At 38.5% G+C, this 20,089-nt stretch overlaps 1 protein-coding gene and 1 long non-coding RNA gene across 5 annotated transcripts in view; one reads left to right on the top strand and one right to left on the bottom strand.

The window, feature by feature from the left end:
• ESRP1 (epithelial splicing regulatory protein 1) overlaps positions 1–20,089 on the bottom strand; it is a 105,174-nt gene that overhangs the window by 11,989 nt on the left and 73,096 nt on the right. For 2 of the 3 annotated variants that reach the window (XM_020968608.2, XM_020968618.2), the window contains exon 14: positions 9,030–9,139. The exons of the other annotated variant lie outside the window; for it this stretch is intronic. In XM_020968608.2, coding sequence (XP_020824267.1) covers positions 9,049–9,139 — 91 coding nt within the window. In that variant the 3' untranslated portion in view covers positions 9,030–9,048. The remainder of the gene's footprint in view (positions 1–9,029; positions 9,140–20,089) is intronic. 3 annotated transcript variants of the gene reach the window in all.
• LOC110195742 (uncharacterized) overlaps positions 1–20,089 on the top strand; it is a 64,929-nt gene that overhangs the window by 32,172 nt on the left and 12,668 nt on the right. The window lies entirely within an intron of this gene.

The raw sequence follows: 20,089 nt of genomic DNA, 5'->3' as shown, positions 1-20,089 counted from the left end.
CATTTTAAAGAAGAAAAGAGTAAGAGTTAGATGTGGACAGCCAGAAAATTAGGTAAAAAAAGTTATTCATTCAATGCCAATGGATAAGATATTTTGCTAAGAAGTAAGGGATAACAAAGGTGAATAAAGCACAGCCCTGCCATTAAGCAGCACACTAGCTAGTTGGAAAGACAAGACAGGCACATAAATAACTAATATAAATTACATAGTAAGAATTGTAAAGATCTCAGAGACCTGGGGGAATTACTTCCACTTGGAGAGATATCATGGAAAACTTCATGGAGGAGTTGACATATAAGCTAGGGTTTCAACAAGCAGACAGGGAAATGAGAATGGTTTGATTCATAGGGGACGGTGTAAGCAAATGTAGACATGGGAAAAAGAAGGAAAAATTTAGAACCATAAACAGTCCAGTTTGGCAGCAACAGAACACACATGAAGGGAAGTAATGTATTCAATGCTGCTAACTTGAATATGGCTTTCTTTGGTAGGAAACAGGCAACCATTGAAGGTTTGTAAGCAGGGTAGTAATATTATCAGAGCGGTTCATTAGGAATGTTTCTTTGCTACTGGTCTGGATAGATTAGTGCTGTGAGAGACCAGAGTCAAAGGCAGGTGCTGATATTAACTCTGTTTTACAGTTGAGAGAATTGAGGCAGATAGAATTTAGGTGACTTGCTAGGTCACATAGTCAGTAAATGTCTGAGTTTGGATTTGAACTTGGGTTTTCCTCCCTCCAGGCCCAGAGTTCCATCCATTGTATCTATCCCAACAAGAGAAATGAGCCTTAAGTTCTAGGGAATACAAACAACAGATATGCACTTGAGAACCATCCGACAAAAGGCCAAAGTTGAACATGGAGGACATAATCAGGTTACCATGGAAGACAATAGGAAGAAAAGGCTAGACAGAATTTCTCAAGATACCTACATTTAGAAAGTGAAGAATAAACAAGAGCCAGCAAAAGCAATAAAGGATGGGCCAAAGGAGAATCATGTGAGTGTGTCACAAAAGCTAAAGGAAGACAGTATTATAAAGAGTGAATTTATGATCAATGGCAAGCTTCAAGGAGGACAAGGACCTAGATAAGTTAACTGGATTTGGGGGCAACTAGGTGACACAGTGGTTATAGCACCGGCCTTGGAGTCAGGAGGACCCGAGTTCAAATCTGTGTGACTCTGGCCAAGTCACTTAAGCCCAATTGCTAAGAAAGAAAGGAAGGAGGGAAGGAAGAAATAAGAAAAGGAAGGAAGAAAGAAAGAAGAGGAAAAAAGGCAACTGGATTTGGTGGAAATCAGTGATAAGACTGAGACAATATTTTCAGTCCAAATCCTGGTAATGAGGAAGTAGAGGCAAAAAGTACATCACAACCTCTTGAGGACAAAAAGTGTCGGACAATTAAAAGGAAAAGCAAGGTGGGATAGTGGGTTAAGGGAATAGCAAAGTAGAAGGGAGATTTTTTTGTTTTTTTTTTATTTCTGGATATAATATCTCTAATATAATAAGTTTGAAGGCAAAATAAAAGGAGAAAGTAAAGAGGAAGATATTGAAGTTGCAAAAAAGGGCAATTAATGAACCAAAGTCCTAGAAGCAGTCAGTAGATGGCATCAAAGCCCCAGGTTAGGTCTGAAAAGGAGGACTATTTCATCCTCTGAGATGAAAGGAGGAGAGGCTAGACAGAGAAACTTTGAGGAATGGAGGAAGGGAGCTGAAGGAGTTCAGGTCAAATGACTATCTTCACTGTAAAGAAGTGAGTTCATTTGCTCTGACTAGTGGTAGTAGAGATGGAGGCTAGAAGAAAATCTTATCTTGCCCTTCAATTCTTCATGCATCCTACTGTGGAGACAGAGAACACTGTATTTTCCCTTACCTAATTTGGGAAACTCAATTTGAGAACAGGCTGTATTTCCGAGTAAACAACTAATCAAATCTAATCCCTATCTTTCCTTCCATTACCCCAGTTCTGGTGAAAAAACAAACAAAAAGCCCCACCCAAAACAACAAAAGAAACCGAGTTTGGCCTGCCTTGGACCTTCAAAGCCAACAAAAGACTAGAAGATTAGAAAGTTGCTGTCCTTTCAGAAACACGACCAACTGTAGCCGAAGTCCAGTGACTAATTGTGAACCTTATGTGACTGTGTATTTTCTTCTTCTTGTTGTTCAGTAATTCAGTCGTGTCTGACTCTTCATGATTCCTTGGACCATAGCACACCGATACTGTCCATGAGGTTTTCTTGGCAAAGATACTAGAGTGGTTTGACATTTCCTTCTCCAGCTCATTTTACAGATAAGGAAATGGAGGCAAACAGGATTAAGTGACTTGCCAGAATCACACAGCTAGTAAATATCTGAGGCAGGATTTGAACTCAGGTCTTCCTAACTCCAGGACCAGCACTGTATCCACTAAGCTACCTAGAGGGCTCCCTGTATTTTTTATATATTAGTATATAGCACAGTGCCTGGCTCATAGTAGGTGCTTAATACAGTCAACTGAATTACTGAATTATAAGTCCCCATGGAAGAGGGCTCAGCCAGTAGCCACTTGCCCCATAGAAGCACCCTTCTTCATATACCAACAGATGCTTTCCCTTGCCTTGGCTTCTAAGAACATAAAGGTAAAGGTAGGCGGTGCAGTGGAGAGTGCTGGTCCTAGAGTCAGGAGAACCTGAGTTCACATTCAGCCTCAAACACTTACTAGTTGTATTACCCTGGGCAAGTCACTTAATCCTGTTTGCCTCAGTTCCTCATTTGTAAAATAAGCTGGAGATGGAAATGGCAAACCACTCTAGTATCTTTACCAAGAAAACTCCAAATGGGGTCATGAAGAATCAAACATGATTTAAACAACTCAACAACAAAAAAGCCTTTTACTAACTTTTATTCTAAATCATAATAAAGTAGGTGTTCTTTCCACAACAGTCTTTACCTCAAACAATTTTTATTTGTTGGTCATTTTGCAAAAGCCAGCTTTTGAGACAGGCTCTAATATTTTATAAAATCACAGAATTGAGATCATCTAATGCAGTGGTGTCAAAATGAAATAGAAAAGGCCCACTAAACCGTACATAAGGAGCCCAGCAGGTGGCATATTGACAGTTATAAAATTTAACATTTTATCGCCATTTTATTTTAATTTATTTGATTAAACATTTCCCAGTTACATTTTAATTTGGTTCAGGAGGCACTTGGGGGTGTTGTGGATCATATGCACATCTGACACCTCTGCTTTAATGTACAGTGATCCAAAGCCACCTGTTTTGTAAACTTTGGTTTGAAAGGGGATCCTACAATTTTCAACACCTTCTCACAGGTTTATAGCACCTAGAAGTGCCTGGAGCTTGATAACAGGCTCCAAGTTTTCCTAAAGTCATGTTTTTCAGGAACACAACATCCTCAAAGCTATCTTAATATGATAGGAAATTCCCACTTCATACCTCCAGAGATCCTTCCAGACTCCCCCAGTAGGAGCAACAGAATGTCAGAGACAGAGAGTTCAAGGTCAGAACTCTTCCATAGCTATTTTAACCCAACTCTTCTTTTCCTCCCACTGCCCTACCATGCCCCCGTCAAAGGGTTCCATGAATCAAGTCTTCAGATATTTGAAGAGTTCTCATGCAGAATAGAATCAGACTCATTTTGGGGCAGCTAGGTGGCACAGTGGATAGAGCATCGGCCCTGAAGTCAAGAGGACCTGAGTTCAAATGTGACCTCAGACCAAACACTTGACACTTACTAGCTGTGTGATCCTGGGCAAGTCACTTAACCCCAATTGCCTAAAAACAAACCAAAACAAAACAAAACAAAAAGAATCAGGCTCATTTTGCTCAGCCTGAGAGGGCAGAACTTGGAGCAACATGGAGAAGCAATAGAAAGTGAATTCCATAAAAAGAAAAATTTCCTAGCAATTAGAGTTGTTCAGGAAAGAATTCACTGTCTCAAGAGGGGGGTCTCCATCAGTAGAGGGCTTCTAGTGAATACTGGATAATGACTTAGTGAATGGGAATATTTAAAATCACAAAATCCAATTCTTTTTTAAATAGTAACCCCTTGTATAAGATCTCCAAAGACACCACCCAGTCTCTGCTTGAGGGCCCTACCAGTCACCCAGGCCATTTTAGGATAGCTCTAAACATCTAAAAATGTTTCCTTATAATGAACCTGTTATCTGCCTTACTGAAACGTCCACCTGTTAGTTCTAGTTCAGTCCTCAAGGAACAAACAGAACCAGTTAATGCTCCTTACCCACAAATAAGAGTTATTCAAATCCTTGAAGACAGTAGCTATCATGTCAATCCTAAATTCTCTTCATCAGGTTAAACGCTGCTCATCTGGCACAATCTCAAGGTCTCTCCCTACTTTGGTAGCACTCTGTATATTCCAACTTAATGATGTCCTTCCTAAAACACAGCCAAAAACCACCTAATTTTACTATTTGTCTAGCCTACATCTCTCTACCATGTTCACAAGAGTAGCATGAGGGGCTGCCAAATGCTTTGCTAAACTCTAGATGAGCTCTACCTGTTGCCCTGCATACAACACATCCTGGCTCTATGCCTTATCACTGATTGCTCTCCTGTCCCTTGAATATTTCCCCTCCTTGCTTCTACTCCTTGGCTTCCTTTAAGACTCAGTTCAATGCAGAGTGAAATGAGAAGGACCAAGAGAATGTTGCTCAAAGAACACAATACTGTTGTACAATAACAGCAATATTGTTGTAACTGGGAATAACTAAGCTATTCTGAGAAATATGAACATTCCAATTGACTGCAAAAGACTTATGAAGGAAAATACTATCCATCTCCGGAGAAAGAGCCAGTGTATGGAATTATGTATTGTATGGTTCCACACATATATTTATGTCAAATGCTGGCCTTCTCTAATGTGGGGTTGTGAAGCAGGAAGAGAGACAACTCAGAATTCAAAATGCAACAAAAAAATATAAGTTAATTTTTTTTATCTGCATGTACTTTTAATTCTTTTTAATATAAATTTATTTATTTTTAGTTTTCAACATTCACTCCCACAAGTTTTTGAATTCCAAATTTTCACCCCATCTCCCCCCTCCCCCCACCCTAAGATGGCATGCATTCTGAACATCCCTTCCCCTAGTCTGTCCTCTCTTCTATCTCTCTCCCCTTCTCTTATCCCCTTCCCCTTCTATTTTCCTGTAGGGCAGGATAGACTTCTGTACCCCATTTCCTGTATTTCTATAAGTTAATTTTTTTAAAAAAGTCTCAGCTTGTATCTTATTTTCTGTAGGAAGTCTTTCATGGTCTCCCTCTCCCCCCCACTGATGTTCTTCCCCTCAAAGATTACCTCCCATTTATACTGTATATATGTGGTATATACATGGTTGTTTATTCTATATTCTGTCCTTCCATTAGAATGTGAGCTCCTTGAGGACAGAGGGTTTTCTTTTTGTCTTCTTTTGTATCTTCAGCATTTAGCACTGTGCTTGTCATATAGTAAGTGCCTTTCTAGTCTCAAGATCATTCTTGTCAGCACAGAATACAGAGATACCATAAAAGATGAATAGTTTTTCTTTTCCTGCCTTTATCATCATCAGTCTATATCCCAAATATTAATCCTATGCCTTCTTTAGTTCTCTTTTAAAAAGCTCATTCTGAGCTCTGGTGCTCCCACCAGTATTGTTATAGGATAATGCTGTGCTTTTGGAATTGTTTTTTATTTTTTAAAATTTCTCATTATTTATTTATTTGTTTTTTGCTTAGGCAGTCAGGATTAAGTGACTTGACCAGGGTCACACTGCTAGTGTTAAGTATCTGAGGCTGCATTTGAATTCAGGTCCTCCTGACTCCAAAGCCAGAGCTCTATTCACTGCGCCACCTAGCTGCCCTGGAATTGTTGTCTATATCCTGCCCTTGATTCCATCTTTTAGAAGGGGCTAAGATTCTAGCATGTTCTGACTAAAGTTCACGTCGCTAAAGTCTTCTTAGGGCTCAGATTCTTATAATCTAGCCACTGCTGGGATTCTTATGATCTAGCCACTGCTTACTTATGTTCAGACTCCTTAAGAGTCTGCCCAACATGGTGGATGTTCTAATAAACCTTATCTTTGGCTGAAAGAAGGCTTGGGTCAAATTCTTTTGGGCAGGACCCATGTATTGTGATATTGGGGTCCCAGGACCCCTGAACCGCATCATTTTGGTGGGCCATATGGGAAAACTGCCTAACTCCAAGTTCTTCTCCAACCAAGACTGAAGGTATGGAAGCTTCCTCTCTCCCCTCCTTTCTTGCTTTGCAGCTGGGGTCGCTCTCCAAGCACCAAGGCTTGGAGGTGCTTTTCTGGCAGGCAGTTATGAGGCTGTCTTGCACTCGGCCTCATGCTCTCAGTCCACTGGGTCAGTTCAAGGCCATGGACCTGGGTACACCTTCCTCAACATAGAGGACAAGGATGGATGCCTTATCTGGAAGTGTATGGTCAATTCTGTTAATTCCCTCGGTGCTAGAGAATTGGGGGAAACTGCAGTTGCTTTTTGGTTTCCTGAGGCTTACTTACTCCCTTCCCTCTGCACCTCTGAATCCTCCTTCATGAAGGTTACAGGGAAAGTTAGAACAGCTAAAAATATCTTGGCATATTCTGGAGGTTTTGTGATTGATCATTAAGGAGTTTTGAAACACCTGTACAACCAGGTCACTCCCTTCCCTTGCGTCAAGAGGGTATCTGTTAACCCCTCTCATAAGAGAAGAAAGTTTCACCCTTTACCCCTCACTTTTGATTCCGCCCTCCCCCACCTGGGGAAAAGGAAGCAGGGGAGGGGCAGCTCTGGGACAACTTTTGCCTGGAAGCATCACCCAGGTTCAGCATATCCTGCTCAAGGTAATGAAGGTAGCCTCAAAACTTGGGTAAGCACGCTCTTCTTAAAGTTTTAGTTTTAACTGTTAATGATGAGATGTTGATTCTCTGTGTAAAGTAATTTGGAAGTGCATTTAACAAAACTGAAGTCACCTGATTGGTAACAGGTTTGTTTTGTGAGAGATGATCTCTCAGAAGTGAAGCCTCCTCAAAGGGTCAATAGTTCTTGTTAATAGTTCTTGTATTGTTGCCCTTCTGACCTTGCAAAAGCATGCTTTCAAAACTACCCCCCCAACTTGTTTTTAAGCACGTAGCAGAAAAAATAGCCCTACCCCCAACCTGAACTGCTTGCCCTTGCAAAACTTCCTGACTTTTCTTGTCTCTGTTGCTGGGGAAGATTTCTGTGAATAGATTGTGCCCCCTGAAGCCCAGACAATGGGATAAGGGGAAGGAGGTTAGGGAGGAGGAGCTCGAGTTAGGGTATAAATAAACCTTGCTTTCTGTAACCAATCTGTACTCTCCTGGCTGGTGCCATTAGTTCGATGAGGGGCCATGCCCTTTCTCATGAGAAAGCAATAAACTCCTTTCTGCTTTCAAAAAAATAAAATAAAATAAAATAAAAAAATAAAGTCTTCTTAGCCTCTAGCAAGCATAACTCAATAACAAGAGTGATCAAAAGCAAGTTCCTGATGAATGAATTTCAAATCAAGCAACCCAATTATGCAAGGGTAAAAAGGGACAAAATAATTCATATTTCTATTGCATTTTAATATTTTACAAAGTTCTTTCTTGATGAAAATCCCATGAGCAGACATATCACCCTCATTTTACAGATGAGAAAATTAAGACTTAATGAGGTAAGGGGCAGCTAGGTGGTGCAGTGGATAGAGTACTGGCCCTGGAGTCAGGAGGACCTGAGTTCAAATCCAGCCTCAGACACATAACACTCACTAGCTGTGTGACCCTGGGCAAGTCACTTAACCCCATTGCCTAGCCAAAAAAAAAAGACAATGAAGTAAAGTGACTTTCCCAGAGTCACAAAGCTAATAAGCATCAGAGCCAGAATTCGAACCTAGGTCTTTGGACTCTAAAGTCCAATATTCTTTCTATGAAACAAATCTCAGCTAGACCAGGTCATTTCTGGAACAAATCTCTGCACTTTTTGGTCTCAAAATTTTCACAAAGGATTCTTGCTTCTTTTAGAGAGTAGATTTAAAGTTAGAAAACACTTTGAAAAACATGGACCATCTCCCCTACCATGTTTCAATCCATTTCCTAGAAGAGGCAGCTCTTCCCCTATCAATTTTTACATGTAAAGAAATATTTAAAAATATGCCACTAGCAAGAAGAAAGCCCTAGTACTGGTCAACATATAGAAGAGCAAGTGAATCTTGAAATATACACAATTGTCACTCCATCAAAACATCCCCACACATACTCCTTGAAAGTAAAGGGTCAGAGTGCTACAACTACTAATGATGATGATGATGATGACGACAGTGATAGTGTACACCATGGTGTAGTATCTAGAGAATTGGCTTCAGAACCAGGAAGACCCGAATTCAAGTCCCACCACTGATACTGGATGAGTTACTTAAAACTCCCAACGTTCTCAACAACTCTCTAAGACTCTTAAGATGCAGAGAAGCTATCAATCCGCACTGATAGAAGGAATTCTCTAAATCACTCAAATCACATGTTCAGTCCTTATCCCAATCATTAAGAGAAGCTTACGTTTATAAAGCACTGTAATACACTGCAACCATAAAGTTTCAGATGTCTGCATGCCATCTTCAAGCACCAGGTGAGACAGGAAGGACAAGTATCATCCCCATCTTTTCAGAGGATAAAACTGAGGCTCAGAGGGGTTAAAGTATTTACTCAAAGTTGCATAGCTAGTAAATGGCAGAATCAAGATGCAAACCTAGATTTTCTGATTCTAATTACAATGCTACTTCTCCTATCCTACAGCTTCGTTTGAATTACTATGTAATTATAATCAGTCTTTCCTAGCATTTTACCTCCTGCTCTTTTTATTTTACTGTCATATTCTCTATATACCCTTTTATTCCTCAAATCCCTAACCCAATCTAGATCCAACTGACTTCTGGAAGACTTGATTCTTTGATGCTTGATCTCTGTGATCTATCTTTGTGAAAATATTTTCTAGCATTTTTATTCTTATTTAAATTGTCACATCACACATCCTTACCTTCTTTTCTGAGGATGATCTAACTGCTGGGGCCCTTAAATACAAACCCAGTCTTTGGGCAGTGTCCTTGCCTGGTCATTTGTGTGTACAAGTCCATTCTCTGCTGCATACTAGAATGTAAGTTGAAACAGATAGGATCAAAAGAGGGGCAATTTGTCACTACTGGATGTCCAGTGTTCCAATGGACTCCACCTCCACCAGTATGCCAACTTCCTCAACCATAGCTAAAGGACACTGAGAGCCTTGGAAGCTTAAGTACACAGTGCCTGGATCAGTCTTTCCATATCAGTATTTAATCCAAGCCTGGAAAATAAAGCTTCTAAATGAAACTACTTGATTGAAAATCACGAAAAGTACTTCAAAAATTTTCTAAGGATGAATGATGGCTTTGACTGACATTACTCAAAAGTCCCCTTTATCCAATGGACAAAATAAGGTACTAATAGCCCAACTAATAGCAGTTCTTCTACTGTAGTTCTCAAAAGTGTGATCTGAAGACCCCTAGGGGTCCCAGAGCTCCTTTCAGGAGATCTGAGATGTCAAAACAAATTTCTTAACATTGCTAAAACTGCAATTTGCCTATTAAAATACTGCTCCCTTTGCCATCTGTATATCTGTGTTGGGTCAGTTTTTCTTCATATATTTCATATATTTTAAACAAACCAATATACTGAAACAAATTGAATGCAGAAATAGATGACAATCTAGATATCATCTATTAAGCCAGAAAGAAATCTGCAAAAAATGGCAAACAATGCCACTCTTTTCACTAATTTTTTTTTAATTTTTGAAAATAGTTATTTTTCATTAAAAGCATTTATTATATTAACATGAAAAACAATTTTTTTAAACAAATTAACAAATCAATACTTAAAAATTTTACACTTTTAGATACCCATATAAATAAAAGGTCTTTAGGGTCCTCAATAATTTTCAAGAGTATAAAGGGGTCCTGAAACCAAAACCAGTAGTTCTCCCCACTGTTGTAGTAGGATAGCTCTAAGGCATCTACCCTGAGAAATTAAACTTTGATGATTACTTGATGCCAATCAGATATATGTGTCTAAGTGAAAAGACATCCTGTTAAATTGACCCTATTATCTTCAGACAAGTGGGGAAATTTAAAGAACATAGGTAACATTAATCTTATTCTCTAATGGGAGAAAAAAAATATTGTCTGGCTAGAATGTTTACCAAAAGATTGTGATTATATGTAACATCTCCCTTTGACCAGAGACAGCCATTACCTATACAAATATAAAGACAATACTGACAAGTAAGAAAATGATAAGGAATGAAAAAAGATAAGTCCATTACAGGGCAAGAGGTGAGAGAACTCAAATCTCCAAGTTTATTTATTTTTTTTGGCTAGGCAATGGGGTTAAGTGACTTGCACACAGTCACACAGCTAGTAAGTATCTGAGGCTGAATTTGCACTCAGGTCCTCCTGACTCCAGGGCTAGTGCTCTATCCACTGAGCCACTTAGCTTCTTCATCCAAGTTCATTTTAATGCCAAAGTAATAACTACATCATTATTTAACTATTTGAGTAGTCTCATGGTCACTGATTCATCTTCTATCATAGCCATTTTCAAATGAGAATAACTAAGGCGCTTTTCATTTAAGGTTACATGAGATAGAACATTTCCATGGAAATAACGCTGAACTTGGAATCAAAAGACCTAGATTCAAATTCTGGCACTGCCATTTACCACCTGTGTGACATTGGACAAGTCATTTAACTTTTCTGCTCTTCAGCTTCCTTATCTGTAAAATGAAGGGTTTTAACTAGATGACCTCCAAGATCTAATCTGAGAATTCCTCAGTCCTAGGGAGCAGAATGACAACCCAAACCATAAATAGGGTCTTGTTTTAACACAAAAAAATCCTCATCCTTTCTATTCCCTCCCTTCTTGCTATTTGAGGTGACGAATTTTGTTGATCCATAGAATGTTTTACAAACACTACATGTACTGAGAACTTGAATCCTCAAAAACATAAATAAGAGGCTTAAACTGTTGCAACAAGATACAAAATTAGAGGGCAAAACAAATTATTTGCTTTGAAGACAAGAATACAATTTCCTATAAAAGGTCAATGTATTTCACCCATTAATTACTGCCAAGTGAGATATTTTGGTTAATTGTATCCTGCATTAGCCCTCCAATAATAATAGTAATAATTATAACAATAAAGAATAAAAAGGCAAATAGAATACAGCACTAATTAAACATTCAAACATTTGTGAAGTATAATCTACTAAAGTAATACCACACAAGACACTTCTTTCCTTCTAAGCAACAGTACACAAAAATTTTGTTTCTTAAAGTTTTCCTTTGAAAATTTCAGAATTCTGAACATTAAAAAAAGCATTCCATATACCTAGCAGGACACAAAGAGAGGGATTGTTTATGAAAGTGTCAATCTCTACTTCAGGTTGTTAAAGCTCAGCTGTAAATGATGTTTTGAACTCTGAGGCAGACCCAGTTTTAAAATTTGTGACACTATAGTGAATGACTGATAATTATGTAATCATATCCATCATACTAAGAATATCTACAACCAAGGCATCTTCCTTCAAGGACAAATATACTTTAAAGCCTTTATAAACTAGTGAAATAAAAAAGTAAGGAAATAGAGAAAAGCAACAGGATTCATTCACTGTATCCATCTCTTCCTACTTAACACAGAAAAAAAATTTTGTCTGTTTTAATTTTCAGAAAGTTGATGACCCAGTTATAGAGTAATAATTGAGCCTCATTCATTTATTATTGCCTACTAATCCAGCAAATACCAAGCACCTGAAAAGCATGCAGAAAATGGCTTCACTTAAGGGTATCATTTGGCGAAACAAAAACTTCGCCCGTTTAATAGTACCAATTGGTTCTACTACTTCCAGCCTCAGGCAAAAATTCCCCAGAATTCTTTGAAACAAATTCAAAGGAGAAAAACTGGCAGATTATTACTATATGGTATATGATACACAATCTTCTAGTCACAATTCCAGATAACACAATGGTCTTTAGAAAATCTCCTTTTCCTGAAAATCCTGTATAAGACTACAACTTTTTGCTTCAAAAGACTGAAACTCATTGGTGAAGGCACTACCCACTTAGATGCACATAAAAGCCCTTCCATCCCTTATCAATTCAGAAGTTGCTGTGGCCAACCTTTTAGGAATAAGCTTTCCTGAATTTAGCCAGCTAGCTAGGCTTGTCTTCAGCTAGATAGAAAATATACAACTTGTCATCAGACCCACACTAGAATGCTTTCCAGCTTTTCTTGGACCTACCAGAGTTTACAATCCCCTAGAATAGCCCTTAGGAAGCTAGAATCACCTCCCTATCACAAACAACTTTAGTAGAGGTGAGGTTTAAAAAAAAAAGATTGCTAATTTAATGTTTGTTTAGACTCCAATTCTGTTTTCAATTCAATTTAAAAGTTGACTAACAGCCCTACCCTGCAAACTACCTGGGAAAATAATTAAACCAACCACTCCAAACTTGAAACTATTCCGATCTAGACTTCACAAGGCAAGGAAACAGAATATTAAGAGTAATCAAAATGTTCCTATAAAGAAGCTAAGTCATTTATCATTGCTCCTAGTAAGCCCAGGAAGCACTTGCTATGGAGGGTGATCACCAATCTGATTTTCATATTAGAAAGTACTTGTTAATTACCCCACCAGCTATCTTTTGTCAGAGGACTTGAATTAGGGAAACAGCCAAGGCTCTAGCAGTTTTTCTTTTTGAATGGTTCCAGGTGTAGGCAGACCTTCTCCTGGTCTAGAAAGTAATGTCACCAGCTAAGATGATGTATGTACGGGCAGCTGTGTGGCACAGTGGATAGAGTACCAGGAAGATTCATCTTCATGAGTTCAAATCCGGCCTCTGAAATGTACTACCTGTGTGACCCCTGGGTAATTCCCTTAACCCTGTTTGCCTCAGTTTCTCATCTGTAAGATGAGCTGGAGAAGGAAATGACAAACCAGTCTAGTATCTTTGCCAAGAAAATCCCACATGGGGTGACAAAGAGTTAAGACGCAATTGAAATGCCTCAACAAGATGTCATATACATGCTTTCACCACCTAAATAGACAGTTCTCTGACGCACCAACTTTGTTCTGCTTCCACAAGTTACGTGTCAATAAATTAGAATGCTAGATTCCTGCACAACAGGCCTGGACTCCTGGTTGTTCATCTCTAATTAAACTGACACAAGCTACTGGCATAGTCATAAAGCATAGAGCTTGAAAGAATTTTAGAGATAGTTTAGTCTAGGAGGTTCATTTAGCTCTTCTTAAGCTGGAGTCCACAAACTTGCTGCTCTTTTTTTAAAAAATATTTTAACTGTCTTTCAATATAATTTATTCCCTTTGTCATTCATGACAAAACATTATTCTGAGAAGGGGTCTATGACACACAAAAAAGTTAAGAGCCTCTGATCTAATCTAGTCCCCTTGTTTTTATATGAGGAGAAAAAAACACCTCAGTATCAGTTGCTGCTTATTCATACAATAGAGCATTTTGTGATGCTTTCTGTTTGTGTCAAAAGAACTTTTGCCCATACACCAATTATTGTACATTGGTATGCTATGGGCAGTAAACATGAAAGGTGAAATGACTCATTTTCATTTATTTCACAATGCTTCATGCATAATGGATGTTGAAATTAAAAACCCATACCAACTAAACTCAGTAAGTCCTGCTGTCAGGGATCCTCTTTATTAAAAACAGAGAATACCAACATGTCTAGTTCTATAGAGGGTTTAAGGGGGCTGACTGTAGTCCAAGGCTGAAGCAAAATTTTAGAATTTAATATTAGTTGTAATGCAACACAAAACAGCACGTAACCTATTTATGGACCTCGTAGCAAAGAGCAAAGAAAAAGCTCAACTGTCCACATCCCAGAGAAATGGATGCTTTACCCACAAGGGGAAAACGCTTGCTGACCCTCTGAAGGAAGCAACAGCGTTTGCTCTCTCTTATATGATCTGTACAAGACTCTCCATCCCAGCATTTCTTCTGACTGTCCCCCATGCCTGGAATGCTGTCTCTCTTAATCTCCATTTACCGGTTTCCCTGGCTTCTTTTAAGTCCCAACTAAAATCCCATCTTCTCTAGGAAGCTCTTCCCAGTCCTCTTAATTCTAGTGCCTCTCTTGTGTTAATTATTGCCTATTTATCCTGTATATGGTTTGTTTGTATAGAATCTTTTGTTGTGTCCCCTACTAGATTTTGAGCTCCTAGAGAACTGGGGCTGTCTTTTGTCCCTTTTTTGCATCTCCAGTACTTAGCATAGTGCCTGGCACATAGTAGATGCTTAATAAATGCTTACAGATTGATCTTCAGTCAGGAAATACTCTATACTAATGAATTAACTCAAGTAGCATATGGCATGACTTAAGACTTAAAAGGGAAAAAAGGGAAGGCAACAAAAAGTTGGCAGGTAAGAAAACTATGTGTTGAAAACAAAGCTCAATTTGATGAAAAAATTAAATGAAGCAACTGTTCCTAAATTCAGGCATAACCAGGAATTCCAAACCTTATCAAAAAGGCTCCTCGATGATGATCTCAGGTTTCAAGGTCCATTGTGAAAATCAACATGTTGGTTCCAATGCTTGCTGCTGTTTTTCCTCTGTTGTCAGAGAGGACCATGACATCAGGAAGTGATGCCATGAATTACAAGCAAATTGGACTTACATGAGGGAGGGCTGTACAGTCACCAGCCTCACTTTCTCCTCTGGAACCATCTGGTTCCAGCAGTCAAATATAGATCAGGATGACTGGAGATGGCCCAAAATGCCATGGGGGCCTTTGGCCTTTTCAAGCTAAGGTTTTTAAACAGGTCTTAATTTGACTGAGGCAAAGGCCATTCAATCATAAAGGCTTCATAAGAAATGAGGCCAAAGGAAGGCCTCTTTACCTAGTCAACAACAACAACAAAATCAGTCTGGGAGGGGAACACCCTCAGGGTTTCTGGCCAAAAGAGAAACAATTGCAATTTACACATGCTATTTACAATGAATGTAAACAATGTATTTACAACAAAATAGTTCCAAAGATAACCACCAAGGCTGGAGGGAAGAGTGCAGAAGGTTATGGGCTACCTAGAATGACTTCAGGCTGGTTTTTGCATACTAACTTAATAGGACACAGCTTTGCAAGCAAGTCGATGACAGTGAACTTCAGCACATTTTCTTTACATTTAAACCAGTTCTAGAGAAAACAGTCTGACTCCTCTTAAGAGCCTCTGCACATACAGCAAAGAAAGGAACATGACACAGATTAGGGGTGGTGCCAAAATAGGATGACTCCATGGAACACCAGAGCCCCCCATTTTAAAAAAAACAGGTATAATAATATAAAAACAGGACCCATATGCTTGGTCTCTAACGATGTTTGACCAACGTTCTTTGCTAGGGTAAGATGTATACCTGACAGATTAAAAACAAATAATGAACAACAACAAAAAACCCTCCCTCTGATCATATTTTTAGGCAAATTAACTGAAGAGAGGCACCGAGGATTTTGTTTTTCCTTCAAGCTACCTTGGAAGAAGTTAAGAATTTCCTTAACTCTAGTATGCCAGGTCAGGCCCTGCATTTTGACCTTTGTGCTGTGGAGGAATATTGCTAACATTAGCAGCTGTAGGGAAGTAGCCAATACTATTAGATGAACCTGGGGGGCTAGAGGTAGAAAAGCACAGTGAACCAAAAGAAACAGGTGACCATCTTTCAGAATACGTATTCAACAACTTAAGGAAAACAAGTTTTCCTAGGCCCCTCTGTAAGCTTCCTACCATGTGTGCTGCTCACTGACATGAAGCCAAAGAAAGGAGAAGTCAGTTCAACAAAGAATGAATATACTGTTTCCTCCTCAATATCATATTCCTTTCTTTATGATTCTTAGAAAAGAAAACAAAGCCTCCTAGTCCCTCAAGCAGAGAGCACTATCCCCAAAATCCACCCTCCTGGCCAACTTCCATTAATCCAAGCCCTTTATTCCCAATAACACCCATAAAGGCAAATGATAGCTAAATAAATTAGTTGGGGTTGACACAACCCAAATATTAAGACATGAATTTCAATCAGCTGTAGCACTGTCACTTTCTGCAGCTCTATAGAGCACTATTTTAACAGCGATGATTGATGAAAAATGCCCTTCAGGGCTAGTTTTGCAAGATGAGGTTCCACAAATCATTTCACCCACTCCTCCAATATGACATTGTTTTGCTTTTTTAAGTAGGGCACAGCTAAACTACAGTCAAATTGTCCTGAGATAATATAGTTATCCAATGTCTCCACCTGATGTTTCTCTAGTAACCACCTTCAAGGAGTTCAAAGCACATTAGTTACTGAGTTTTGTTTGTTTTATGTTGACTTCAGTTGGTTATAACAAAGTGCTCAAAGAAACCAAGGTTACAGGATTGATTCTCGTTAACACTAATTAGAATCATTTCTGTTCCCTACCCATAGAATGTTCCCCCAATCCTAGACAGCCATCTTGAAAATATACCATTGATTACAAGGTAGAGTCAGGGTAAATTCATCACCACTACTAAAAGAAACCTCAAATCACATACTTAGAACATTTTTATATGGAAGGACAAAATAATTATATAGTATAAGACAAAAAGAAATTTATCTTCATTCACTAAGATATACAGCTTACCCATTTGAAAGAGGGAAAAACATAGTATGAAAGTCAAAATTACAATAGACTAGAAAATCTGCATAGTTTTTGACCCTTTCTCTTTCACCATCATTTTCACTCCATTATCATATTTTACCACTTCTCAGTTCTACTTCATTCTGTCCACTAATGCCTTAATAGTCTAGCTGTCCTGGTCCCAGACCAGAATAGACATTGAATTTAGAAGTCATTTTTACATGAAAAAAACCAAGGTCTAGAGAACTTTAGTAACTTGTTCAGATGGAAAAGCTAGTTGTTCCAATCCAATGTTCTTCCCATTATACTACTCAGATACTATTTTCATCACATTTAGGCCCTGTTCAAGAATCTAATGGTTCCTATTGACTACTGTATCAATTGACACATCTTAACAATCAACATCCAAATGCTCCCATTTTCTCACTTCTCAGCCACTGTGCCTTATACAGGCACATAAGCATGATAGTTATCTCTACAATAAGCAACAGAAAGCAATGAACATATAAAATATGTGAGTAATAACTAAAGACTTAAGGATGGTACATTCTCAGATAGCAATAGCTTTTGTCAAGTTTTAATTAATTTTGTCAAGTTAATTAGGCAGCTAGGTGGTGCAGTAGATGGAGTGCTGGGCCCGGAGTCAGAAAGACTTGAGTTCAAATCCAGCCCTGGGCACTTACTAGTGTGACCTTGGGCAAGTCATTTAACCTGTCTGCCTCAGTTTCCTCATCTGTAAAATGGGGATGATAATTAATCATAGTTACCTCCCAGGGTGGTTCTGAGAATCAAATGAGATAATACTTACTAAAATGCTTAGCACAATACCTGGTACGTAGTAAGCATTATATAAATGCTAGCAATTATAATTATTATAATAATTATTATTGTTACTAATTATTGTGGGTATTTTCTTCTTTATGTTCATGCATGTATGTGATTTTGTCAGTATGGGGAGCTTCCAGTGAAAAATTTTCTCTACCAATACTGTCATTCAGTCAATGATCCAGCACTGAATTTATGAATCACTTATTTTGTGCTGGGTGCTATGTTAAGCACTGAGAATACAAAGAGAGGCAAAAGCAATCAATGCCCTCAAGGAGCTCACAATCTAATGGAGGACCATGACCGCAAATAGGCATGTTCTTAGCAGTTTATGCCTTAGAGAGATGCCTGGAGCACTGAGAAGTCCAGTGACCAGCCCAGGAACCAGAGGCAAGACTAGAATTCAGGTTTTCCTGGTTCAAATACTTTTTTTTTCTTTTTTAATGCAGTTGGGGTTAAGTGACTTGCCCAGGGTCACACAGCTGGTAAGTGCCAAGCGTTTGGTCTGAGAGCAGATTTGAACTCAGGTCCTCCTGAATCCAGGGCCAGTACTCTATCCATTGCGCCACCTACCTGCCCCTCAAAGACTAACTTTCAATCTACTATGGCATATTCTCCTCAATATTTTAATAAAATTCTCCTATCTTCTTGAAACAACTAAGTATTCATAGATAATGGTATGTTCGATTAAGTATGGGTACTTTCATTTAAAATAAAGAAAGTATCTGGACTAAATAGCAAAAAACCTCACTGCATTGTAGTGTTCTACACTAGAAAGAGTTCTAGTGTCAAGAGGACTCTGGCTCAAAACCATGTGACTTTGAGAAGTCATTTAAACTTCCCTGGGCCTCATTTTCCTCACCTGTAAAATGAGGGGGTTGGATTAGATGGCCTTGGAGGTCCCTGCAAGATCTAAATTTGTAATATTATGATCCTTTCGAATACATCTGTATCTAGAAATTGTTGTTACTCAGTCATTTCAGTTGTGTCCAACTCTTTGTGACCCCATTTGGAGTTTTCTTGACAAAGATACAGTAGTGATTTGCCATTTCATTCTCCGGATCATTTTATAGATGAGCAAACTGAGGCAAACAGGGTTATGTGACTTGCCCAGGGTCACACAGCTAGTGTCAACTCAGTAAGATGAGTCTTCCTGACTCCAGGCCAGATGCTCTATCCACTGTGCCATGTAGTTGCCCCTATCTAGAAATAACAGCCACCAAAAACACAAGATAGGGCCATTAGTGATTTGCTTATCTTCACTGACTACGAATAATCATTCAGCTTCATAAGGCTCAATGAGAGAAAGTTAATTTTTAAAATTTCATTAAATTCCAATCTCATATTGTAGTTTGCTTAACTAAATATTTGGATGACCAAACATCTTTAGAAGTGAAATTACTTTTTTTTAAACCTTGACATTAGTAGGTTTTCTTCACTAAATAAAGTGGAATGTAAGAGTTAGGAAATTGAGTGGCCTTAAACTCACTCAAATTGCAAAAGGAAAGTGCTCTAAGAAGTGTTACAATAACCAAAAGAATATTAAGAAAGCAATAAATTCCAAAATTGAATAGTAGAAAAGACAAAGTAATCATTTCATAAAGCCTTGATCTTGCTTACCCAAATGAAATACTTGCTGCTTAGGAAGTGAGAAAGCTTCTCAATTACATAAAGACTTATTTGAAGAGTAAACAGGTCATTTATTACCAAGAGGCTAATTGGGTGGGACAGAAAATACAGTTCAGGGGAAAGGATTCTAACCATAACTTACACCTGTTTGGGGCACATTTTCCTTTTGCTGAAGATGATTCATGAATAATTACAGCCTCCAAAGAAAAGTGGGCCAACTAAAGCATTATGACAAAGGCAGAAAAACATTCAAGTCTAATCCATCTTTACCCAAAGTGTCAAGATGGGTGTTTAATTGCAGATACATGACAAGCCTCTCATCTAAATTGGTCTCCACCTATGCTACCAATTAGAAGGGAGGACCTTCTTTTGCAAGGAGGAATGAGGAGCCTTAATAAAAAACAAAAGATTTAACAGGAGGGAAGTGAGTGGCATAGAAAGGGAAAGAAAAAAAATGTGTGTGTGTATGTATATATTATATATATATATATGTATATGTATATATGTATATGTATATATGAATGGATTATTCATGGCATACATCCCATTCTTTTATACCTTCTGCTTACTTCCTAGATCTGGGATTTTTTGTTTATATGACCTGTTTCTACTCCATCTCATGAAAAAAAAAAGGTTCTTTTCACTTACTCTTCAAGGTATTGGCAGATTACATCTTGGCCTCCAAATACCTGGAACATTTTTCACATTATAGATTTCTAATTCTTTTTTTGTTTGTTTGTTTGTTTTTAGGCAATTGGAGTTAAGTGACTTGCCCAGGGTCACACAGCTAGTAAGTGTCAAGTATTTGGTCTGAGGCCACATTTGAACTCAGGTCCTCCTTACTTCAGGACTGCTGCTCCATCCACTGTGCTTACCTAGCTGCCCCCAATTTCTAATTCTTAAAGACTGCTTTTGCCACTTTATCCGAAAGGTGTCT

Source organism: Phascolarctos cinereus, unplaced genomic scaffold (assembly GCF_003287225.1).
Source record: "Phascolarctos cinereus isolate Bilbo 61053 unplaced genomic scaffold, phaCin_HiC Scaffold_4;HRSCAF=312, whole genome shotgun sequence".
Taxonomy (NCBI): domain Eukaryota; kingdom Metazoa; phylum Chordata; class Mammalia; order Diprotodontia; family Phascolarctidae; genus Phascolarctos; species Phascolarctos cinereus.
Note: the sequence above shows the minus strand (reverse complement) of the source record. Positions and strands in the feature narration are given on the sequence as shown.